Here is a 16,598-nt window from a genome sequence, read left to right on the forward strand (position 1 = left end):
GGTGAAGGTGAAGCTTGTCGCTGCAGCCAGGAGGACCAGGAAGCGTCGAGGACGACCAGGACCAGGAGGCGAGCTGTCCCACGAAGGCTCTTGCTGTCGGCGGCGTCGAAGTTGGACTAGGACTCACCAAGCCTTGGCAAGCGGAACCCACGAAGAACGGAGGACTTGCTTCTGGTGCAGACCAGGAAGGTCTGGGGTGCTTCTTCTTAGCAGAGAAGCGGGAGCCAGTCTGGAGGAGCCAAACCAGTGCTGAAGATTTCAGGGTGCGTAGTCACAAAGGCCACTAGCCAACGGGCAAGCAACCGGACAGACGCGGCAAGCAGGAAAATGCAGAAGGGCCCCACGCAGGACTCGTGGAGTGTGGGGGGCTGATCTTCGGTGCAGATGATGCTTGGGGTTGGGGCTTCTCAATCCCCGGTGCACAACTTCGAGGGTGCCTCAGAAGCTGCGCTTGAAGTTACTAGCCACTTTTCCCAGGTAGCCGGTCCCACGTCGCTCGTCGCCTCCACGGATCTCAGCTCTGCTGTGGATGTGGATCAGGGTCGGAGAAGTCTGGAAGTCAAGGCACTGGTCGGGCTCTGCAGTCGGTTCCTCGTAGAACGTGGGCAAAGCAAAGGGTAGTCTCTTGATGGTGCCTATTTGCACAGGGTAGCCACTCCTTGGCCACAAGGGAGATTCTTCAGTCTTCTTCTTTCGTCGAATGTCGAAGGTCCAGAGTTTCTGTTCAAGTTTGCAGGTTCAGGATAATCTAAAGTCTTGAGGCCCAACTCCCACTCTTATACTAATCTGGGGGGCTGGGATACCTGCTAGGTCACGCCTTATGGGTGGGACCTGGGAGGGGGTGGTTACACTCACTTCCCTTTGTCCAGTTTCGAGCCAGAGCTGGGGCTGCAGTGCCCCAGCGCCGGTTTGAACTGGACTATGCAAGGAACACCTTGTGTGCCCCAGGCATGTCTCATTCCTTTCAGCCCACCCTGCCCCAATACACTAAAGGCTGTCTGGGGAGGTGCTAGCACCTCCCCAAGAAGGAAACCTATTGTCCAGGCCTCCCTGGCTGGGATCACTCCCAGCTGCAGGAGGTCAGACTTGTGTCGTGGCAGCAGCATCCATTTTGTGATGCTGAGGCTTTGGTCAGAGGCTAACAGTGAAGTATGATTTTAACATGTCTTTCCCTCTAGAAGGGGGGAATAATATCCTCATGTCCAGAAATGGCATGGGGGTATTATTCCACAGTGTTAGACACCTTACACGACATGTTTCGATAAAGCCAAACCATAGTTACCATAACCGTCTAAGATTATAAGGCACTTTAAGAGTATATGGTAGGCTATATCATAGAACAGCTATAAGGACTTGGTTCCGAAAGCTGCAGACAGGCTCAGCTCATGCTAGAGCACCATCTCACATGTTACCAAGCACTCTGCCTCCAGGATTGTTAAGGCCTGCCATAGGAGTGACTGATAGGTACACATGTGTCTATATGTAAGTTAGGTATAGGAATACTACACCTAAGCAAGGGGTGATTACATGACCTTGCCCCAGCTGAGTGATCAGCCAGTTGTGTCATAATGGAAGGCCAGGCCAGGAGTGGCATAATACATGCTGCAGCCCCTGGTAGGCCTAGGGTACACCTATGCCCTGGGTACCTAGGGTACACTGTACAGGGGCCAATAAGGTGATCCTATTCCAATGGGTTCTGCACCTAAAGTACATAGTATCAATTTAGAGAGAGAACAGCAGGGCTGTGGGTCTGATTAGCAGGCCAACAGCCACATCTAAGTCGAAAACCAGTAAAGCAAAAGCAAAAAGTGGGGGTGAACATAGAAAGCAGACCCTATTCTCCTACAGTCGCGTTCCCCGAAATGAAACAGTGACCAGTCATCCCATGCCCTTGTGATGAGCATACTAATCAGAGCACCATGCACTTTCTACTTTTATGCGATCTGCATTTTAACTATAGAATTATCTATCTAAAACCTTTGTTCAGGACATATAATGTTATAACCACCAATGCTGCTATGAGTTTATTGTTTACATTAAGATAGCCCGAGATTTGTTTTGATGTGGCGACATTTATTTTAAAATCAATTCATGCGAGAAAAAGCATGGGTTTTTTAATGTACTTATTAATTGAGCTTATATTCTTTTTTGCATTTAATGGATTGTATATGTATATTTGCTGCTTTTATGAATCTTTAATTGGATTTTAGTGTTTGTGTAAGTGTATTTGCTTTTATGGTTGCTACATAATCCAAATAAAGCTTACTGAACTGAACTGACTTGACTATGCTAACACTATGTACTTGGCCAAGCCTATATTCTTTTTCTCTAATCTTCAGACTATTCAAACCTCAGCTGCCTGAGTCTCAGTCATCTCACATATCCAGGTTAACCCAAGTGGTGAATGTCTCATTGGTGCCAATAAAAAGTGTATTTTATCATATAGTGCCATCCAAAGTCGTTCCAATTACAAATCAGTAAAACATTTTCACTCAAGTTGGTTTCCAAAATACCATCACCTTTGTCTATCTTGGTCTACTGACTGTGATTGATTCTGTGTTTATCATTTAAGTTATTTGATGGTGATGGAACACCCTCACCTTCATAAAGCTAGCCTCAGACTAGCCAGGGTTGTTTTAACCCTCTAGATGACTGCCTGGCTGATGCGGTCCCATTCTCAGTTAGAAATTTGGTCACTTGCCACCTTAGCATGGAGCAGTAATAGGCCTCTTGAACGTAGGGTAAGTGTGAAATAAATTATAGTTAGCTCAAGGACCCTCGCACTACCTGTGTCTTGAAGATCTTTCAATTTAACCAGGAGGATCCCCCTACCACCCATATCATTATATATTTTCCAATACCAATATCATTATCATTAATAAATAGTTATTCAAACCAGTCCATCACAAGGGTTTGGGAACACCCTCTGCCAATTAGGTGGGGAAAGTCTTGCAATTATAGGCATATCTAAGAATGGCAAGGAATAAGGCCTCTCTCACTGCAGTGCTTGACATCTTCGCCATATTTGGAAGATATTCAGGGTAATCCATCAACTGGGTAAAAATCAGTGCCATATGTCCTCAAGGGACCCCTCACGGGCCTTCCCAGGAATTGCCCGATACGGATTTCCACGCAAGGTTCCAAATACCTGGGTATCTATATTACCTTAGATCCCGCAGACAGATTTGTTAAGAACTTGCTCCCTCCCTTACAGAGACTGAAGAAAGACTTGGAGCGTTGGATGACGCTTCCACTCTCGATGCTGGGCAGAGCATCTTTATTCAAAAAAAAGTCCCTGCCCCGGTTCCTGTATGTCCTCCAAAACTCACTGGATTTGGTACCTGCAAACTACTTTAAAGAAATTGAAAGTCTGCAACGCCGCCTACTCTGGAATGGGAAGCCGCGGATAGCGCTCTCTAAACTAAATCTTACCTGGTACGATGGGGACATCGCCCTCCCTGATCTCAAAAAATATTATTGGGCAGCCCATCTGGCTGCCATCAACCATGGCACCTACAGACAGGCGGATAATCCGGGCTACTCGATGGATCATTGGGTACTGCCGGGTGGGAACTATCAACATTTGCTATATTCAAGCGCCGGAAAGAACAGCCTCGCCGGACCCACTAAGCATTCGGTGTAGGTTTGGCAGGCAGCCAACAAAAGTCTGGGATGGGATCGTAAGGTGACTCTGGCCACTACTGTATGGGACTCGGACCAGCTGGGGAATCTATGGACATCTAAAGGATTTGACAAATGGGACCTTATAGGTATCAAAAATAGGTGATTTATGGACAAAGGGTGAAGTCAAATCATTTTCAGCCCTGCAACAGGAATACGATCTTGCTCCCACAGAATATTTCAGATACTTACAGATCTGTCACGTTGCAATCCTGTTTACAGAACGGAGACGTCCCCCTGGACTCTTCACCCCTTGAGGACAAACTCCTTGACGGATACTTACCAACGAAGGCCATATAACTCACCTACAAAAAGTTAGTAAACCACACTGGAGATCCCCTCTTGAAACTGTGGGAAAAATGGGAAAGAGATGGTATAATTCTTGACGATGAGGGTATTGGAGGAAGGTACAAGAGGTGATGGGAGAGGTATTAGCGAATGCTCTTCCACTGGAGGCTAAGAGATGTCTCCTCAATGTGTGGTAACCCACAGATCTTAACAATACACGTATCACATGGGCCACATTGGGGTTTATGATAGCAAAACATAATATAGCACAGAAATGGGGAGCAGCACAGGCACCTGCGGTGTCCACATGGAAAAGGGATATGGATTGGTGCATGCACCATGAAAAGTATGAATATGTTTTGTTATGTTGTGTTAAATCCTTTTATAACGCGCAATAGCTACTCCGAAGAATGTCCCAGCGCGGAGCAAAGAGGGATTTCTGACAGGAGGCCAGCAATTACGGGAACAGATGAGTTTGTAATAGTTTCTTATGTGGCTATATGTTCTATATGTGGCTAGGGGATGCCCCAAAAAATGGTCCCGCATTTGGTCTGACTGGAACGAATACAGAGGGAACTTCTGCACTCCACCGCTATTACCAGCTCACGATGAAACAATCTAGATATGTAACATGTTACAGACTGTTGTAAAATGTGCACTTTCGCCGGTTTAAACTATATCGTGAAGAGATATGTGAATGTACTGTGATTTGCCTTGCAATGTTGATTCCTATTGTTAATAAAAACAATTATATAAAAACAAAAATTGTAAGAAATTATTCATAATAACATGGTGCTAAAAGTGTCTGAGACCTTCATCTTTCACCCACTACCTAAAAAGTTTCAAGAGACATTCATGCCACCCAAAAAATCTAGAGATCCAAGGATGCTAAAAAATTGACATCAGAGGGAATTCCTGGTCATCAGGATCAGATAATCAATATTTATTTGTACTAGATGGGTTCTAAATCAAAATATGTAACACTCAACAAGTTAGAACCCGCATGCTACGAGAACAGCAGCCTAGGTAAAAATCCAGCAACACGTGATCTTGCTTAAATGTCAAACAAATGCCAGAATCTAGAACTTACATATCTATTTTACTGTTCAAAGTAGACAAGGTTAGTTGCAGGATTACAAGAAAGGGATAGCATAAGGCAATAGAGCATGAAAAAAATTGGTTAATTTAACCAAACGCATAAGTCAGGTCTGATAGTCAAACAAAGAAAATAATCAGTATGTTCAAAGAACTAATCAACCCTGAAATGCAATATTACTCAAAACACTGAAGACGTGCTAAACATATTCGAGGCCAAGATCTCAAATTTTCATACTTTAATCTCCACCACTACATCACAGACACTTTATCAAACCCTTTGCACCGTCATGTCTCAAACATTCACTCTACACAATCATAACAATGACGAAGGAGGAACTAAACAAAAATAGCTGTGAAAATAAAATGCTTCAATTTTCTAGTAAAACCATGCCCAGTTGCATACTTAAAGACAGTTATCTCAAACCTCACAAGCGAAATTAAGAACATAATTAATGCCACCCTTCTTAATGTCACTGCTCTCACTTGCTGGGATATGCAATCAACACCCACACCTACAGAAGCCTCGGCCAGATCCCCCAATGGCTGCTCAATTACCAACTGATTTCAAACCACCCATACCGGAGCAAATGACTTGAAAGGTCACCCAGTCAGGATTCGGGCCTTCTTAAGGTATAAAATCTGTTCTTGCAAATATCAGAGAAGATCTCTTCATCACGCTGCCTTTATTCTCCTTAACCTCTCTGCCGCCTATACCATACCATCCTGCTTAAGAAATGAGTGGTGATTTTAGAGACAACCCTTGATTGGAATCAATAATTCCTTCACAGTCAGAGCCATCAAACTCAAATGGGATCAACTGCTTCATTTTTTTCTTTTTGCAAAGTGCAGTACATTCTTCCTTATGCCCTCTACTCCTCAATATGTATAAGTTTGCTGTGACTCAATTAGTTCAGACAAATAACTTTATTTGAATACTAAAAGTATCCATAAAAGTACAAGACGTACAATAAAATAAATATAGCATACATAATATAGAGCCCAAGAACCTGTAGCAGCAAAAGTTAAACCTAGATATGAAAAAGTGCTGGTGCATTTCAGGCTATTATTGCCACCTGGACAACCGATATTTCTATGAGCCGCAGACCATAATATAAGATTTTGTAAAATTGGTCCGCAAATTTAACGCACCCATAAAATCCACAAAACCATGGACTAGGAGGCACAGGGCTCTTGGTGTCCGTGCCATCAGCACAGCGTCATCCCGATACAGGAGGGAGGGTAACGCTGAGCCTTTAATTTTTGGGACATCTGGTGTGGTATTCGTTAAAACTCAACTATTAAATCAATCAAGGTGCCATTTCCAGATGTACTCAGATAATACCAAGATACACATCAAAACTGAGAACAACACGTCTTTATCAAGTCTTAAACATAGAAGGGCTCAGTCCAGCTACTCCCTTTCAGCTCGTCTACTAACCTGAGACCTCAGTTTACCCCCATACCAATCAGAATCCTGGATTTTTTTTTTTTTAAATAGGCAATCTCCACTACACCCTTACTTTATCATAATCTAATCTAAAGGTTTTCTGAATTTCTTTTTCAAACATTTCCAGCACTGGCTCCAGCCATCGCTCTGGCTATAAAAATTAATTTCTCTTCTTTGTCCTCTTTTCTAAAGAGTGCTTATATGATCTTTGATTAACTTTTCATGACATTTTGGTTCAGGTCCCAACAAAAATTCTCCAATTACATTGGAGAGGATAGCCTGCTCCTCAACCACAGTGGCCAATCAATCTTCCTTCCCTAGAGTAAACCGTGAAGATTAAATTAAGATAAGTCTTTCTGTTTCAGTTATCATGAAGGACTCCTAGGCCCTAAATACAACACACATGGTATCTGCTTTTGACAAATCCTCCTTCCATGTGTCATAATTTTGGAACCCTAGATGCATGTTGCTCATTTTGAGAGCATAGAACAAGTGAAATAAAATTTAAGCACAAGTTACTTACATGTGTAACGATATATCTGTAAGAGACATTAGTTAGTGAAAGATTCCTTACCTTAGAATATCCCCAGGCCGTCAGACTGGATCCGGAAAGTTTTCGTCAGCAGTACCCCTGCGCATCGGTAGGTGTCGACGTACGGCTCCGCGTACGTCGCTGGCGTCGTAGCCGCCGAGATGACGTCGTTAGAGCTACTTAGACGCGCCCACGCGTGCTGACGTCAGTTCTGTACACAACTTTATCACGCCAGAAGCGCAGAGCCATGCCAGAGACAGACTACTGGTGCAATAGAACTACGGCCCTGAAAGAGATGACCTGAACCCTAGAGAACAGTTCGCAGAATGGGGAGGATTGGCGGGCGGTAAGGAATCTATCACTAACTAATGTCTCTTACAGATATATCGTTACACAAGTAAGTAACTTGTGCATCTGAAAGAGACACATTAGTGATAGATTCCTTACCTTAGAATACATACCCAAGCAATACCAACCCCGGTGGTGGGTCTGCGAAGTGAGATTACACCAGAAAGTCACGGAGAACCAAACGGCCAAAGAAGCCGTCTCTCCGGACCGGACTGTCAAGGCAATAGTGCTTAGTGAAAGTATGCAACAAGGCCCAAGTGGCCGCCTGACAAATGTCTTGCAGGGGGACACCACGTCCCAATGCTTTGGTAGCTGCTATTGCCCTGGTAGAATGGGCACGCAGCCCAACCGGAGGTTCCTTTTTAGCCAGAGAATGACAGGTTTTAATGCACAAGACAACCCATCAGGAGATAGTGCGCTTCTGCACAGCCCGGCCTTTCTTGGCACCCGCGTAGCCAACAAAGAGCTGGTCATCCAACCAGAACTGTTATGTGCGGTTGAGATAGAACGAAAGCGCACGTTTTGGGTCCGGACGGTGGAGCCTCTCTTCTTCTATTGAAGGATGCGGAAAGAAAGTGGGCAGAGTGACAGGTTGCCCGAGATGAAAGGCAGAGACTACTTTTGGTAGAAAGGAGGGAAGCGGTTGAAGCACAACCTTGTCCGGATGAATCGCCAGGAAAGGAGGTTTGCAGGAAAGAGCCTGGAGCTCACTCACCCGGAGAGCGGAGGTGATGGCCATCAGGAAGACAGTTTTTACAGTCGATACTTTATAGGTGAGTTGTTGTTTTGAGTAAGACATTGGTTTTGGGTTTTAATTAACATTAGGACAATTACACCGTAATAATGGATTTCTGTGCCTATTTGGGCACGTCTCCGCCATTACTAGGTTTCTATCGACTTCGGAACCTAGTATATCCTTTTTCTTTAGTTTGGGCATTGTTGGTGTACTCTTTTATGGATCACCATATTGTATACGTGGCCACTTATGGTTATCTCTACATTTGACATCCTTGTGTTATCCGACTTTTGCGATATACTTATATACATATTGCTTTAATTATGTAGTTAGACCAAGATCAATTTGATTTATATGCTTTTTTATTAGATATCCTTGACACTCTCGTTTTACTTGACTCGAGCCACACTTCATGTGCTTCGTATCTAACCTTTGGACTACATTGCACGCAATTTTCTTATATAGGTATGTGATTTATATATCTATATTGTTCCAGGAGTCGCTATTCTAGACTTCTGATTCTTCTTTCTTTCGTTTTCTACTATATTATTTACCCTCTACATTTAGGATTTATTACCTTGTTAGTCTACTCACATAATAGTGTAGCCTATGTTAGTCTACTGGTACACTTCTCTTCCTCATTTGTACCCTAAAATTGTTGTCCTTTCTTTGTTTCCTCGTATGGTTCTCTCCTCTTTCTAGACACGCGCTCTTTTATGTTTAGCATATGGTAGTTCACATCAATCTTGTTAAAAATCTATTTTCTTTTCACACTTTGGTGCGTTCATCAATTGGGACGTTGGCCTCTGTTCTCAGTCATTGGTACTATTTATAAACCTGATCGGTGTCTGTTCACGATTTCACTTCTTTGGCACCTATTTTTGGATTACAATACAAAATGTATATGTTTTATGCAAGTTTTTATATATCTAGATTTTTATACCTTATTTGTTTGTTTACAGCCTTGAGAAAGTCTTTAGTACCAATAATGTACTGACGAAACACGTGTTGGCTGTTTTCGCATTTGGATTCTGATACAGCTATCGAATAAAAGAATATTTTGCATCATAAACAACATGGACCTTTCATCTCATACTTTCTGAACAGAAGATTTCCACAGATGATCTTTTGATATATATATATATATCTGTTTCTGAATTACGCATGTGTTTACTATTGGTTATTCAGTTTGACTTCGTATATACTATTCATGGTTGTGCTGCAATAGCTCTATTTTTACATGTTACATAGGCAGACTTTACATCTGCCTTATTGGCACTTTTGGGTAGTGAGTGCCTGTAGCTAGTTAAGCACCCAAATCTATTATCATCATACAACCAACTGTTTGACGCCATTTACTTAATTGTATATAACTGTGTGTTTTTTGATGTGCAGGTCTTTTCCTTTTTAGGAACACCACTACCCTTCCTCATTTGTTTTCTGGTCCGAATCCTAAGGCTCAGGCAGAGAGACTCGCCCTCCTGGCTGAGTATAGAGACACAGCCGATAGGGAGGTACTGTATTTGGGGAAATATCAGACTGCGCGGCGATACGGAGAGGGCGAGCGGCCTGGCAGAGTATTGGCACAGATGTTAAGGCCACTTTACAGCAAATCGTACATTACTGAGTTGCTTCCGGCACCTTGCTCACCTCCACATCGGCCATTCGAGATTAATTCCTGGACTACTACTCCACACTGTACTCATCTAGGGCAGACCCAGATGGCGCAGCCCAGACTTCCTACTTAGAAGAGATTGCGCTGGTGTTTCTGGAAAAAGACATGCTGGACTTCATGGCAGTCCCCATATCAGTAACGGATGTCACACTGGCTATAGACTCCCTGCGCAGTTCCTCCGCCCCGGGGTTCGACGGCTTGACTGGGACTTTTTTATAAAGAATTCAAAGACATCCTGGCCCCACAGTTGATTGAGGTCTATGCGGAGGCACTGGAGAGACAGGTTCTCTCTCTACACTACGGGAAGCGGTAATCATACTCCTTCCGAAGCCTGGCAAGGACCATCGGCAATGCGGTGCATACCGACCATTGTCTTTGCTGAATCTGGATTATAAAATCCTAGCTAAAGCGCTCGCAAATAGACTATAGCAGCTGATGGAGTATATCATTTCTCCCATGCAATCTGGCTTCGTCCTCCGACGTTCTACATCCCAAAATCTTCGCACGCTGTTTTCCGTACTCCACAGAATAAGTCCCGATGTCCCCGCGGCGGCAGTGTTGTTGGACGCGGAGAAAGCGTTTGACTCCATGGAGTGGCCTTTCCTTGTGGAGGTGATGCAACACATGGGGTTCCCCAGCGGTTTTATTTCCACGGTCTCGCTGTTATATAACAAACCATCTGCGCGACTCCGCCTGAATGGTACCTTGTCTAAGCCATTTCAACTATACCGGGGGACCAGGCAGGGGTTGCCCTCTGTCCCCACTCTTATTCCTCCTAGCCATGGACCCTTTAGTGAGGCATTTCCAGGAACGCCACCTACACAGAGGATTGTAGTTTAACACTGGTCCGCTCCTTGCTTCCCAATACGCTGATACCATTCTTTACGTCCGGGAGCCCCACATTAATTTGTCCCCCCTGATTCGTGAAATTGTTCGTTTTGGTAGATGTTCGAGGCTGGGCATCAACTGGAATAAGTCGATCCTATTTCCGCTTACAGCGTGCACGACCCAAGGGGAATGCGAATTTCCTCTTGAATGGTGTCAAGACTCGGTTAAATACTTGGGTATACACATTCATCTGGACACCACGCAAATCATTTGGCTAAATTACGGGCAGGCTTTTCAAAAGTTGGAGGAACAGGTTGACAGATGGCTGAGGCTGCCGCTGTCCCTCGCCGGTAGGGTCGTTATCTTGAAAATGGTGGTCCTGCCCAAATTCTTATGTCTCTTTAACAACATCCTGATCCCCCTTACTAATGGCTTTTTTCGCACCTTACAGACACTCATGACACGACTGATATGGGGCGGGAGGAGACCACGTGTTCGCTGGTCGGTTATGACACTACCATATGACAGGGTCGGGTTCTATGTGCCAGACTTTCACTTATATTATCTAGTGGCGCAATGCCACTATGCGTCCGCTTGGTTCCATCCTGATGCTCGTATACCTTTTTTGCAGCCGGAGTCAGACCTGGTTCTCCCCAACAAATTAAGCGAGGTGCTGCCGAGCGGGTTTCCTAGAGACAGAAGCGGCATACAAACAGTGTCCACCACTGCCTGGGCGTGGGGCAAATTGAGACAGTACACGGGCGCGGCACAGCTTTACTCCTCCTCCCTACCTTTGCCCAATGCTCGATGGTTCCTAATGACAGGAGTGAGGCTAGTTCAGAACACGTTGTCCGCATTAGAAATTGCAAAAATGGGTGATATCTTCCTAGGGGGGGGGATGGGGGGTGTCATATTTTCTCATTGGATGAGGATGCCAGGTTCACTGGGTGCGATTTTATGACGCAATATCTCCTGAGCCGCATGAAATCCGCACTACGCGCCGCCCTCCCCTCTTTCCCAGTTGAGCCGGACTCTTTCCCCCCCACTCACTCTGGTTTTGGTGGCCCCTGGCGGCAGACGCTTTATTTCCAAAATGTACAAAGCATGCGTTAAGATGCTGCCGGTTGATGACTCAAGCATTAGACAGGCCTGGGAGGTGGACACGGGTTGCACCATTACAGATGAACAGTGGACCAAATGTTGTGTGGCTAATAGGGACATATCACTTAATAGCCGCCATAAGTTGCTGCACTTTAGATTTCTCCGTCGCGCTTACTTCACACCTGCCTTAGCACATAGGATAGACGCCAATAAGCCACACACCTGTTCGAAATGCTCCGCACCACACGCTGATATCATACATCTGGCATGGCTCTGCCCCCGTTTACAGTCCTATTGGGATGCGGTGCACGCGACCCTGGGGAGGATGGTTTGCGTTCCAATGGTCCCCATCCCTGAAATAGCACTTTTGGGGCACACAGTGCAGATCCCTAAGAAAGTCAGGAAACTAGCATCCTTGGGGTTACTTATAGCTAAAAGAGAGATTGCCATCCACTGGGGCAGGAAGTCCATGCCTAAGATGCAAGACTGGCTGGGGAGTCTGGCACACTGCAACTTCAATTCTGAAATATACGCCAGTCTTATGCCACAGTTGTCACGCCCACGGGACATTTGGGGACCATTGCGGTCCTACTTGGACTCCACCAAGCCTACCACTGCCACGCGTGCGGATAACGGGATTGTGCCTAAGGGGTAGGCTGAATGGGGTTGGTTCGCCGGGGCAGCGTTGCGAGTTTTCCTCGACCTGTGCTTCATAACAATGAATGGCTGGCACAGCTGTTTGGTTTGCCCTATTTCATGGCCTGGGGAGATGGGGTGTGGTTGGGGTGTGTAGTTATTTGCGTGATGACCGGGATTCCTGGCCTGACATGTCCGTGCTATGCTATAATAATTAACGCTGTATGTCACTGTCTGTTACAAATTGATTGGCATGTAAAGCGATCGTATGCAATGCAATGTGAATGTCATCCTTTATTTGAAAAATAAAACAGAGTTGCAAAAAAAAAAAGCTATCCTGGCTGAAGAGGGGTGAAACCCCAAACCCGGCCCTAGGATGCTTGTTTCCAGTCCAGGGAAGACCTGGCTTGGCAGTTCGGGCTGGACTGTACCCATGAGGCACAGGGTCAAGATTGATTTGCATATGGCTGGGTTCAAACTGGAACGGCATGTTGAGCAGAAAAACTATGGATTTAGGCCCAGATCTCTGTACTGGGGTGACTGTATGACATTGTTCTGCATTCTGTCCAACAACTGTTGTTTTTGCATGCATCACGAGTGTAGACATTTGATAATGACAAAGGAACTGTAGAGGCTGGGTGATGTAGCTTCAAATACGCATCAATGGGGTACTGTCTTGGTACATCTTTGTACCCAGACTGCTTATAGTTGTTTCATAGAACTTATTGGGTATATACCCAAGAGGAGAGTGAGACCATTACCTGCCTACAAATTCTGCCATAGGCAATTTGGAGAAAGCCCTTTACTTACAAGGCAGGGAAGGACTGGTTGCATTGCTCACCAGATTACATACAGCAGAGCATAAGCAGGCCTGCCTGCAAAAACGTAATGGCGAGAAATACTATCAAAAAGGATAACTTAAAAGCTTCCGAACACCTGTTTCCCAACCACTTGAACTTTGTGCCTGGTGGTGTGAAGGAGAACAACCAAGGCTTCAATCTAGTATGAGAGAGCTACTTCCACACTAAATAAAAAGAGGGATTTGTCTGGAGCAGTTTTGTGTATTCTAGAGAATATGTGGCCTACATATAAAGAAATGTCTGGTATTTGTCAAACCTGGAATACTGCAATAGATGAAAGAGACCTAAAAGAGGTGGTCACATTCAGACAGCATATTACTTGCAAATTATTAATCAATTTGTAGTTGCACATATTTGGTTCAAGAACTACATTTGAAGTAGGTGAGAAGGCAACTCATTCTCTAGTGTCAGAAATATGAGAATACATAGCATTCAACGTGGGAGTTCTTAGGACCACATATACTCACTTATTGTGCCTCATCAGTAATAAAGAGAAGCTGGCTCATTATGCAGTAAGGGCTTTGTCCCAAATCTCAACATAAAACTAATTCAAAGGTTCGAAACGGGATTTCTAAAATAAGATTTATTTAATGAGATATGTTTCTGCCACGACGGTGGTAACATAGTAAACACTTTTAATAGGTTGTTCCAACAAGCATCCAAGTGGCAATATGATAAGTTCTGGAACAGATACTATTAACACAACAGTAAGGCTCAAACGCAGTGAATATGTCATGGTAGTGATGTTTACAAGTGGAGTGGGGAATGAAGACTGAGCACTAGCTGTATGGATAGATACAGGTGCAACAGAGAATTTGAAGTAGCATAACCCTACTCCACAACTACAAGATGTTGCCTTGAAGAATTCAAACTAATTTGGTGTTAGAGAGACTGAGGAGGTTTGAGATATGAACCGTTTATGCACCCATCAACTCAGAGTCCTAGAGAGTGAGATGCTATCAGCAGAGTGCTGCCTCTCAAGAAGGCGAAAAATGCAGTGAAAAATCTACAGCCTTCTGGAGCTATCAACAATCCAAAGGGGTGACTTATAAAATGGAGGAAAACCACTTCGGCTTTTATGCAGCTTTTTTTTTGAGCCGTGACTTCATTTCAGCAGACTATGAATCTGGATGCCTAGGAGAATTATCCACATTGAAGGGATTGTAAGTGCTTGCCAAGGGTTGCAATCTTAAGGGAAGGCGTAGCAAGTTCACAAGTTTCATTGGTGGCATCTGGACTTCTGGTGTAGATTTATGAAAATTTGAAAAGGTGTGGATATCCAAGTGATCTTCCATTACAGTCCTTCCTGGTGTTTAAAGTCAAATTGTATAGGTTTTGCACTCGCTCCTAAATCTCGGTCCCAAGGAATACAGGCAGTGGAGCATTTGGATATGTGATTACACAGTCCATGGGCAAGATTGAAGCAGCATAATAGACACTGTCCTAGTAGAAACCATGATTGGGTATTAAGAAAGAAAAAATACAACAAGAGACATATTTAAAATTTCTTGTGAAAACGAACACGCAAACACAAGATTAAGGTTTGTAGTCCGTACACCTGGTAGTGTGGAGAAGAAGGGTTTGTGTGTAAAATTGGCAGCAATGATATATAACACATCTTTCCCTGAGAAAACACCCGAGGAATGTATACTGGATTGGGTACATCTAGTTCTGTATGGCCTCAGTTGTGAAAATAAAGACTAAAGTAACTGAGTAGGGTCCAGTGGGAATATAAACAGTGAATAATCTGCAACTGGCAAGCAACTGTATTTGTTGCCTAGTAGAGTACTACGTGTACGTAGATAGGTATCAAAAAATCAGTGATTCCACTGATCACACCACTGTACAGGCATCCTCTAAATTTCGTACTGTGCCACGGAGGGCATAACTGGTGTTAATGAAAAAACAAAATAGATTTTGTTTTATCATTTTAAAGTAAGGCAAGAATTTTAATAATAGGGTATCCTCTAGAATGTCTTATGAGAGTAAGAATTTTAAATCTGTAGAAACACAATAATGAATACTACAGGTGAAAAAACAGCCAAACTCATTTTACATTCGCAAACAGCTTAGATCATCCACTATCTTCTAAAGAGAAAAACAGAATGAATTACCTCAAGGGAATATGTAATTTCATACGGCAGAAGATTGCGGAGCACAACTGTAGGCCAGAGATGGATGACATAGGGCAAGTCAAATTTATCCTCTGTCGACGCTGAAGATACCAGTATGTCTTTTAATGTCACAATGTTAATAATAAGTGAATCTCCAGTTGATTTAGAATGTTGGCATTTCTTCTGCAATAATGCTCCATCATACTTCCAGATTTCGGCAAAGGTAATCCCATCACATATTTCATAGTCCTCCTTTACTGGCCGCAAAGACAGTACTGATCTGTAGTTGAAAACAAAGCACACAAACATTTGTATTTTAACAAATTTGCATCATGAAAAAATGATAAAGGTTCTTGCAAATTCATATTTTGCAAACCCTATGCAAATATCATATTTAAAATGCTAATTACTGATGTGCAACAGGGGGAAATGGGCAGCGATATTTATGTCGGTTATAGCTCAGATCACACAGCTGACTAGTCAACAGGAACCACCTAATGCACACCAAAACTATTTCTATCTCACCCTTTAGTAGCCTGGGCCAATGACAAGAAAAGGGGACTGAATAAGAGGGGGGTAGATGGTTATGGTATGCCTGTTGGGTAAACATCTTGTTCACCCTGCCCGCTAACTCCTTGTCCCACTTAAGAGTGTTAGAGAAAGAGAATTTTCAGATGGCTGAGCCGCCATCATATGTATTTTCAGGGAACCGACTGGGCACTTGAGATGCTGTCACAAATAGTGTCAAATCTACTACATTTAGCCATGTCTGGCCACCATCACTTATGGCGGCTTCGCCTTTGTGCAAAACCATCATTGAAACTTTCTTGCACACGAGCTGCCTCTGGGTAAAAAACAACATCTTAATGGAAAGAAATATTAAATGCCTCTCCCCATAATGGTTTTAGGGTGCATGCTGGAGAAGGAGTCAGAGACATGATCAGGACCCAAACACCATGTATACCCGTGGTGAGGAATGAATAAACAAGTTACTTACCTTCGGTAATGATATATCTCTGAGAAACATAGGTTAGTTATAGATTCCTTACCTTAGAATTACCCCCAGGTGTCAGACTGGATCCGGAAAGTTCTTGGTCAGCAGTACCCCTGAGCCTTGGAAGGTGGCATCGGTCAACTCCAGGTTCGTCATTGGTGTTGTGGTCGCCGGGATGACGTTGCGGTAGCTACAAAGCCGCCCTCGCGCCCTGACGTCAGTTCTGTACAGGACTTTCCACGGCAGAAGCGCTGAGCCAT

The 16,598-nt window shown here is 44.0% G+C and overlaps 1 protein-coding gene across 3 annotated transcripts in view; it reads right to left on the reverse strand.

Annotated features, from left to right (window-relative positions):
• Window positions 1-16,598, reverse strand: part of VPS13A (vacuolar protein sorting 13 homolog A) — a 2,314,464-nt gene that overhangs the window by 1,039,480 nt on the left and 1,258,386 nt on the right. For all 3 annotated transcript variants that reach the window (XM_085633365.1, XM_085633382.1, XM_085633374.1), the window contains one exon: window positions 15,345-15,624. In XM_085633365.1, coding sequence (XP_085489491.1) covers window positions 15,345-15,624 — 280 coding nt within the window. The remainder of the gene's footprint in view (window positions 1-15,344; window positions 15,625-16,598) is intronic.

Source organism: Triturus cristatus, chromosome 2_1, assembly GCF_964204655.1.
Source record: "Triturus cristatus chromosome 2_1, aTriCri1.1, whole genome shotgun sequence".
NCBI classification, from domain to species: Eukaryota; Metazoa; Chordata; class Amphibia; order Caudata; family Salamandridae; genus Triturus; species Triturus cristatus.